Source organism: Orycteropus afer, unplaced genomic scaffold (assembly GCF_000298275.1).
Source record: "Orycteropus afer afer isolate SDZICR_OR568_19922 unplaced genomic scaffold, OryAfe1.0 scaffold00026, whole genome shotgun sequence".
Taxonomy (NCBI): domain Eukaryota; kingdom Metazoa; phylum Chordata; class Mammalia; order Tubulidentata; family Orycteropodidae; genus Orycteropus; species Orycteropus afer.
Window position 1 is genome coordinate 15,174,818 of NW_006921613.1, and position 9,966 is coordinate 15,184,783.

Below are 9,966 nucleotides of genomic sequence, written 5' to 3' on the forward strand. Positions count from 1 at the left end.
CTTGAAGACTTCAGCTAAGCCACACATGCCTCTCATCCAGCGGAGATGGAAAGGCCCTGCCAGAGACTGGGGCTTCGCCTCGGGCGGAGTAAGAGACCGCGCCAGACTTAGAGTTCTCTGGGCACAGCTGGACGCTTGGGTACCTGGAACCCGGATGGGAGCAAGGGGCTAGGAAAGCGACACGCACCCCCGCACCGCCCTTCGCGGGCACCCACAGCCCTGCGCTGCGGGCCTGCGTGTCCTCGCGCCGACCCCTCCCTCGTGCGCCTCGCCCGCGGCAGCTCCGGCGCACGCGCGCGGCATCATGCAGGGCGGGGAGAAGCGGTGGCTGCAGGCACGGCCCCCAACCTGTCAGACCTGGAGTACCCGCCTCTAGCGTCAGCTGGGCGGGCGTGGCAGGCGCGAGGGTGGCCCTGCTCCCCCGCTGCCCCGGGCCGAGTTATGCAAGCCGCGCGAGTGGGCTGGGGACCGGGAGATGAGCTGCGACCCTAAGACAGCGCCCCAGGTAGTTGCACCGCCCCCTCGCGGAGACCCGGCCTGAGCCTATAGGTGCTGGCGGCGGTGGCGGGGCGAACAAGGAGCCGCTGGGCCGGCGCTGCGTTCCTACCGCAGCCCGCTTCGGCGGAACTTGAGGGGAATGTTGGAGGGCCTTTCATTTATAACGTGTTTTGTTTTCACAGGGTGGGGAGGGACGCGCGGCATTGCCGTCGGGAACTGGCGTTCCTGTGAAGTAGGAGCCGCCGGCCTTCCGCCTGTACCCGGGCCGTTCGGCGCCGGGCCACACAGCGTCTGCCATGGCCGGAGCCGGCGTGTGGAAGCGCCTCAAATCTCTGCTGAGGAAGGATGATGCGCCGCTGTTTTTAAATGACACCAGCGCCTTTGACTTCTACGGTGAGGTAGGGGACGAGGGGCTTTCTCGGTTTAACAAACTTCGAGTGGTAGTAGCCGATGATGGTTCTGAAATCTCAGAAAGGCCTCTTAACGGGGCGCACCCAGCCCTCCAGGCTGACGACGATTCCTTATTGGACCAGGACTTACCTTTGACCAACAGTCAGCTGAGTTTGAAGGTGGACCCCTGTGACAACTGCAGCAAGCAGAGAGAGTTACTAAAGCAGAGAAAGGTGAAAACCAGATTGACCATTGCTGCCGTCCTTTACTTGCTCTTCATGATTGGAGAACTTGTAGGTGAGTTGTGTTGCCAACGCTGTTTACCTTGCCTGGAAAGTCTTTGTCAAGCCTTAATTGCACGTGATTTGAGGCTTAAACTTTCTTTTCATTCAGTTCTTTATCAAGTGCTCTAGTTATCTAGTGCTGCTAAAACAAATACCACAAGTGGTTGGCGCTAACAAACAAATTTATTTTCTCACAGTTTAGGGGGCTGGAAGTCCGAATTCGGAATGCTGGCTCTAGGGGAAGGCTCTGGAGGAAAGTCCAGTCTCTTTGAGTTTCTCCTTCTGCACTATGATCTTCATGTGTCTTGGCATTGATCTTCCCTGTCTCTGAGTCTCTCCCTTGCTTGTTTAATGTCTTTTGTTTATCAAAAGAGATTGACTGGAGACACAAGCTACACTAATCCCGCCTCATTAGCAAAACAAAGCTATGAATTCCCAATGGGTTTATAACCTAGCATTGGTATCCCACTGCTTTGGAGTGGATTCTGACTCATAGCCACCCTTTAGGGCACAGCAGAACTGCCCCATTGACTGCCTCAAGGTTGTAAATCTTTACAGATGCAAACTGTCCCATCATTCTCAAAGGAGCAGCTGGTAGGTTCAAACCACCAACGTTTTGGTTAGCAGTCAAATGCTTTAACCACTATGCTACCATAGCAGCTTAACTATAGGCTTGTTGTTGTTATGTGCCATCAAGTCGGACCGACTCATAACGACCCCTCCTTGAATTTCCGAGGCAGTCTCACTACAAAGTAGATTGCCCAACCTTACTTCCAAGGAGTGGCGAAGTAGATTGCCCAACCTTTCTTCCAAGGAGTGACTGGTGGGTTTGAACGGTCAGCCTTCTGGTTAGCAGTCAAGTGCCTTAGGCACTACGCACCAGACCTCCTAACTATAGGCTTAGAGGTTAGGAATTATAACACGTATTTTGGGGGGACACAATTCAATCCATAGCATTCACCCCTTGGCCCCTAGAACCTTGTCCTTCCCACATGCAAAACACATTTACACCATCACATCACCCCCCAAAAGTCTTAACTCCAAGTTAAGACTCACCTTCTGAATCATCTAAATCACATGTGGGCAAGGCTTTAAGTGTATTCCATCCTGGGGCAAAATTCCCTTCATCTGTGAACCTATGAAATATAGATTATAAATTATCTGTTTTCAAAGTACAATGGTGAAACAGGCACAAGGTGGACATTTCCATTTACAGTGGGAGAAATTATAGAGAAAGAAGGAATAACAGGCACTAAGCAAGTCCAAAATCCAGCAGAACAAATTACAATAGCTCTCAAGGCTTGAAAATAATCCTTTTTTTTTTTTTTTTAATGTGACACCTAGGAAATGACCCTGCAGTATAGACTCTGGGTATTGGCTCTGCCTTCTGGATTCCAGGTGGAGGATTCTGTGCTTTAGCTCTGCCTTCCAGGCCCAGTAAGACAGGATTCCCTTGGCATGGGCAGCCCCATTTTCCTAGTCCATCTGAGTGGCAACTCTACCACGTTGGCCCAGGCAGGTCCACTTCTTCTGCTCCTTGGGCATGGCACCCCCAACCTCTGGCACATCTTAACTGCAGCCTGACACGCAGAATCAAGTTAGCAAAGATCCAGCTCTTTGAATCCTAGGCCATAGCCCCACTCTTTAAGATCCAGGAGGCTATGGCCCTACCCTTTGAAACTGAGAAGGCCCTGCTTCCCATGCTTCTTCCAATAGTTCTGCTGAACTCTGAGCTGGGCCTGGGATGGTCCTTTTTTCTTGGAGGACAACATATATAGCTCCTTTGGTGTGTTTGCTGCCTGTAGAATTCCAAAAGGCAGATGGCATTCTTTCCTCTTTTTTTTTTAATTTTTCTGTCTCCTTCAGTCTAGTTGTTGTTTGCCATTGAATTGGACCTGACTCATAGCGACCCCTCCTTGGGTTTCCAAGGCGGTATCACTACAGAAGTAGATTGCCCAACCTTCCTTCCGAGGAGTGGTTTGTGGGTTTGAACTGCCAGCCTTCTGTTTAGCAGTCAAGTACCTTAGGCACTATGCTACCAGAGCTCCCTCCTTCAGTCTAAACTGGTGAGTTTTCTACTGTAGTGGTTGGTTAGACATCAGACACAGCCTTAGTCTCTAACAAAATTTTGTGTAGCCATGCCCTTGGTGAAAATTCTGAGACACTTGTCCTTAGTTTGTACAACAGAATTTTCCAGATCGTTTTGTTTTCATTTTCTTTTAAAGCCTCACAAGAAACACATTTAACATACATATTTCTAGCAATATTCTATTCCTGTGTATTCTCTAAAATGATACAGACTTTCTCCATAGCTCTCCTTACTTCTCAGCCCTCACCAGAATTGCCTTTGATGTCCATCATTCTACCAACAGTCTCTTCAAGGCAATTTAGACTACTAATATGAAACCAAAAAAAGATGATTTTTCCTCATTATCTCCTAATGATGAACCATGATGAGAACAGAGATGGTAGTCCAGATTTAGGATGCTTGGTTGTAGGTTGTAGGTAGGAAATGTAGATATATTTCCTACCACTCTATCCCAATGCTCATTTTGGATATGCTGGTCTCCTTTCTCTTCCTAAGACTCCCAAAGCTATTTCCTGCCTTAAGACTTTCAAACTAGTATTCAACCTCAGTTGCTTTCAAACTGTCTTTGACCTTGCTATAGAAAGAATTACACTTAACACTGATCAGAGTAAGAATACATATATATGTATACACATATGTATATGTATAAATATATATATAACTGAAACAGAAGTTTTATTTCATGTGATATATTTTCGTATTTTTAACAATCATGTTGTTGTTGTCGGACCCGACTCATAGTGATCCCTCCTTGGGTTTCCGAGGTGGTGTCACTACAGAAGTAGATTGCCCCATCTTCCTTCCGAGGAGTGGCTGGTGGGTTTGAACCCCCAGCTTCTGGTTAGCAGTCAAGTGCCTTAGGCACTATGCTACCAGAGCTCCTAAAATGGAAAAGCACCTGAACAGGGACTTGAACGCAGGACTCTCAGATTAAAAGTCTGATGCTCTACCAACTGAGCTATCCAGGCTTAACAAGCATATCCCACTAAATTGACTTCATGGTCCACTAATAGATCACAGCCTACACTTTTGGAAAAAACAGCTTTATATTGACTGCCTTTTCCCCAATCTTCAGTTTCTTACCATTCATGGCCCATCTGAAAAAGTACCTTCAGGATCTCTTAAAAAAAAAGACAAAATATTGTGATTTGGGTGAAAGTTTACAGAGCAAATTCATTTTCCATAAAGTAGTTCATATACATTTTGTTTCTTGACATTGACTGCAATTCCCCACAGTGTAATAGCTTTCTTCCCACTTACTCTCTGTAGTTACCTCTTCCCTCTGTCCTTCTTTCCTTTGCATTCCTGCCCCCTCAGCTAACTCCCCACGCAAATACTGCCCTTCTGTTCTCCTATGATTGATCATTGTAAGGAGTGTATCTACTTGTATAAATAAATGTTCACCCTATATGCCTGTCTGTTGTTTGCCTGGAAGCCACGGGAATGAGTTCAAATCCTGAAGGGTAACTAGGAGCAGTAGTCTTGGGACTTTCACCAGGCTCTGTCACACCAGTAAACCTGGTCTTTTTATAATTTTGAATTTTATTCCACATCGTTCTGCCAGTCTATCCAGGATCTTAGGAATTCTTTTCTGACTTACTAACACACTCCTTCCTTCTCTCCACTCTTCTCCTCAGCTTTCAATGCCCTCAGCATGAGATTATTTTGTTTGCATTCCCCTACTGACACATAAATTGAATTCCTGACACCTAGAACATTGACTGGTACAGAACAGACATCCAATACGTTTTTGTTTAATTAATTTTTATTATATTAGAAAATAACAAAAGTTTAAGTTGTAAAGAAATTAAAAGACAGGAGTGAAGCTGTGGCCAGTTGTAGTATAGTCTCAACAGACTAAAGAAGATTCAGTGACTTGACCACATTCACACAACTGGAATATTGGGTCATTCAGACTTAATAGAAATTAATATTTAATATTTAAAGCTACCCACTGCTGTCGAGTCAGGTCTGACTCCTAGCGACTCCTCCTTAGGTTTCCAAGGCGATATCACTACGGAAGTAGATTGCCCAGCCTTCCTTCTGGGGAGTGGCTGGTGGGTTTGAACTGCCAGCCTTCTGGTTAGCAGTCAGATGCCTTAGGCACTATGTTACCAGAGCTCAAAACCAAACCATAATCAATTTTCCCCCTTAAGATTGAGTTTATTTCACCTAAGTAAAAGATAATAATAGCATTGTCCTGACTTCCCATTTTTGAAAACTGATATTTGGTACATAATGTTTCATGAAAGCCACAATAAGTTATTTCCTTTCAAATACTTTATTTTAAATTTGAAGTCTTTTATTAATAAAACAGTATAGACATCCTAGTATTTAATAAGTATGATTCATGATATTATATGGAATTAAATTGTATATGGTAGAGCATTTATTAAAATGTCTCAAAAGCACTTAGAAATAAAGCATCTTATGTAGGAAATATGAACTAATTTTAAAAAATTGAAGTAATTTTTAAAGGTCTGACAGATTTGATTTTGAGTTTTGGCTCTGGTAGCATAGTGCCTAAGGCACTTGACTGCTAACCAGAAGGCTAGCGGTTCAAACCCACCAGCCACTCCTCGGAAGGAAGGTTGGGCAATCCTACTTCCATAGTGATACTGCCTCGGAAACCCAAGGAGGGGTCAGTATGAGTCAGGGCTGACTCGACGGCAAATAACAACAACAACAACAATAACTTTAAAACCTAGGACAAGGTCTGTTCTATTTTTTCCTTCCATTTGCAAGTGTTTTTTAGTTTTAAGGCATTTGACTGCTAACCACCAGCCACTCCTCAGAAGGAAGATGGGGCAATCTACTTCCATAGTGATCCTGCCTCGGAAACCCAAGGGGAGGGGTTGCTATGAGTCGGGTCCGACTTGACGGCAGTGGGTTTGGTTTTGGTGGTTTTCTTTTATGCCAGGCACTGTGCTACATGCTCTGGTTCTATCATATAATGATATCTCTATCATATAATGATAGAGAAGAAACCATTATGATCCCTACTATCAGAAGCTTTTAATCTAATGGAGGAGACAGATGTTGAACAAACACATGAGTAAATTTAACATTGAAATTATCTTAAGTGCTATGAAAAAAAAAAAAAGAGCAAGGTGCTGTGCAAGATAGTAACCAGTCAAACAATTTGTGTTAGAACCAAAACCAAAACCAAACTCACTGCCATTGGGTTTCCGTGTGATAAATCTTTACAGAAGTAGATAGCCCCATTATCCTTCCCAGGTGCATTTAAACTGACTCTTAAAGAAAAAATAATAGGATTTATCCAAGCAGAGTGAGTAGGAAAAAAGTGTTCTAAGTAAACAGAACAGCATGAAGGTCCTAAAGCCTTCAGTTCTTTAAAAGAACTAAAAAGAAGGGCAGCATGGATGGAGTATAGTGAGCAAGAGGGGAAGAGGTGTAAAATGAGTTTGGAGAAGTATGCAGGGAGACCAGGTCAGGCAGGGCTTGATGTTGTTGTTAGGTGCCATCCAGTCAACTCCGACTCATAGCCACCCTATGTACAACAGAATGAAACACTGCCTGGTCCTGCGCCAGCCTTACAATCCTTGCTGTGCCTGAGCCTATCATTGTAGCCACTATGTCAGTCCATCTCATTGACGATCTTCCCCTTTTTCGCCAACCTTCCACCTTACCAAGCATAACATCCTTGTGCAAGGAATGGTCCCTTCTGACAACATGACCAACGTAGGTGAGACTAAGTCTGGCCATTCTTGCTCCAAGGAGCATTCCGGCTGCACTTGATAGGCCATGTTGAATGAATAGTTTTTATTCAGGTGTGATGACAAGTCAGTGAAGGGTATTAAGCAGGGGAGTGACATGATGGGATTTACCTTTTTAAAGTACAGATAAATTTATCTTTTTCATTCAGGCTGTTAGGTGGAGAATGGATTGGAAGGTGCAAGAATGCAAACAAGTATAAACTGTTGCAGAGGTCCAAACAAGAAATTATAGGTTGGACTAGAGTGAATGGAAAAAATGTATTGATTGAGAAACATTCTAGAGGTAACATTGACCATATTGGTTGATGGTTTGGATGTGAGGAGTGAGGAAAGAGAAGTGTTATTGGATATGTCTCTGAATTTTCTCACCTGAGCAGTATGGAAATGTATGCCATTTTTGAAAGAAAGGATTTATGCATGGGCTCAAGGGTTGTTTTTGACATGTTAATTCATGGAATAGCCAAGTGGAGATGTCTAGTGGGCTGTTACATATGAATTTGCAGTTCAGAAGAAAGGTTAATATATAGAGAGAGATGGTGTATACTGCCACGGAAATGGATAAAATTACCTAGGGAGCCCAAGTCATGAGGAAATCTAACTTTAGAAGTTAGGCAAAAGGCAAACAAGTACCCCAGAATCCAAGATACGAGAATATTCCAAAATGGGAATAAGTAGGTTAAAGCTGCTGAGAAGTCTAAATAAGATGAGAAAGAAATATCCTTTGGATTTAGTAATACTGTTATTGATTACCAGTTGCACTTGGTGATGAAAAAGCTTGAAGAATGAATGCAAAGAGAATTTCAGGTAAAATGGCAAATACTCATACATCTAATTTGTCTCTCTTCTTAAGCCTCTCTTAAACTATAGTGAAGAGATTAAAATACACACACATAAACCAAAAAAAAAAAAAAAAACTCACTGCCATTGAGTTTAATTGACTCATAGCAACCCCTTCTTGGGTTTCCAAGGCAGTATCACTATGGAAGTAGCTTGCCCAGTCTTCCTTTTGAGGAGTAGCTGGTGAGTTTGAACCGCCAGCCTTCTGGTTAGCAGTCAGATGCCTTAGGCACTACACCACCAGAGCTCCTATGTGTATACATATATATCCATCCACACAGATAGGGAAAACTGGAAAGGAGCAATAGCAATAAAAATTTTGGAAACTGGAAAGGAAATAGACAAGAGGTGACTTATAGACTAAATCCTAAACAAGCAGTAGGGAAAGCTGAGAACCAACCCAATTTACACTAGAGCTGTGACTCATAGTTTAGCATGCATCAGAATCACCTAGAATGCTGCTTAAAACATTTAATACTGGGCCCTACTCCCAGTTTGTAGTTCAGTAGATCTGAAATGTTATTAGTTACCTTCAAGTTGGTTCCAATTCCTGGCGACCCTATATGTGCAGAGTAGAACTGTTCATAGGGTTTTCAAGGATAAGATTTTTCAGAAGCAGATTGCCAAGCCTGCCCTTTGAAACACCTCTGGGTTGGTTTGAACCACCAACCTTTCTTCTAGTTAACCGACTACCACCCAGGAACTCCGAGGTCTGGAATAGGGCCTGAGAATTTGCATTTCTATATAGCTGGCAGGTGATATGATCCCAGGTCCACATTTGAGAACCACCACACTAGAGAATCCTCAGTAGGCCCAGAATTTGTTGCTTCAGGTACCTTTGGAAAAGGGAGTGGGGGAGGGGTTTTACAAGAGCGGAGAACCAATTAAAATTGACTTAAGAGCCAGTTGGATATAGGCAGTTCTCATTTTGCATGGTAATGTGTTATGGCAAAAATGGACAAGTTTAAACTGTGCAAAGTGATCTTAATAATCAATGAGAAAAATTATAGTTGTTCATGATCTTTAAAAACTTCTGTCCAGACATTCAAAATTCTCTTCCTGTTGGCTATAAATGCATATAGAAATGAAAAATTAGAAAAACTATTTAGTATGTGTTATAGTCATGTTTGTGTGTCAACTTGGCTGGGCCTGGTTGAATGGCTGGGCAGCTGGTGGTAGTTGTTCCCCATGATGAGACTGGCAGTCAACTCCATGGTGGGATTTACCACAAGCAGCTGAGTAGCTGCCTTTGGGTATGTGGCCTGCTTTCTGTATATAAGGAGAAGCCTTGGCAATGGTCTCTGGCCTGTGGCATGCTTGGACCCTGCATGTAGCCGTGTCGTTGCTCGGCTGCCTGCCATACTCTGCCGACCTTGGGACTTACAATGGACTTAAGTCAATGGCCTGCCGTGTGGTTTGGTAACGTCGGGACTGTGTCTTTTTACTTGTCAACCTTGGGGCTTCTCAGCCTTAGCAGCCTGCAGCTGTCTGAGTGAAGAAATGCCTTTAGCTCCAGTGGGCTGGGAGCAGGAGGCAGAGCTGGACCCCAAGGTTGAGGGGCTCTCACCCAGCCCCTACAGCCTGGCACTTTGAACTTAGACTTAAAGCCTCCAAATTGTGAGAGAATAAACTCCTGTTTGTTAAGGCCATCCCATTTGTGGTATATTATTGTCAGAGCAGTACTAGGTAACCAGAACAGTATGCTATAATTTAAAACAGTAGGAGTATTGAGAATTAATATTTCTTTGTAAAGAACTTACCAAGAGTAGTTTGAATAGTGCTTACAGTCATCTTGTCATATAATGTAGAGCACAAAGTTCTCACATTTTCTATGCCTTGGTGAATTGTGATTCTCTTTTCTTAGTTTGGGTCTGCTTCCAACATTTCATCCTTTAGATATTCAGTGTTACGAAACATCTCAAGATTGTTTTAACATAAAGTTTTTTGCCAATATCACTTCCTCTGGGACATCCTCATTCTTTTTTATCATAGTCACTTTCCTTTGTCCTTAAGTTCCTTAAGTTTCCTGTGTCCTTCTGTAAAATGGTACAACCATTGTGGAAAGCAGTATGGCGATTCCTTCAAAAGTTGGAGATACAAATACCATTTGACCCAGCCATCCCATTACTAG

General features: G+C 43.6%; 1 protein-coding gene and 1 non-coding gene across 2 annotated transcripts in view; one reads left to right on the plus strand and one right to left on the minus strand.

Annotated features, from left to right (window-relative positions):
- Window positions 1–794: 794 nt before the first annotated feature.
- SLC30A4 (solute carrier family 30 member 4) overlaps window positions 795–9,966 on the plus strand; it is a 50,500-nt gene continuing 41,328 nt past the window's right edge. Inside the window, exon 1 of the mRNA XM_007935220.2 lies at window positions 795–1,185. Coding sequence (XP_007933411.1) covers window positions 795–1,185 — 391 coding nt within the window. The remainder of the gene's footprint in view (window positions 1,186–9,966) is intronic.
- Window positions 4,157–4,229, minus strand: TRNAK-UUU. The gene has a single exon. It is a non-coding gene; the product is annotated as a tRNA-Lys (tRNA).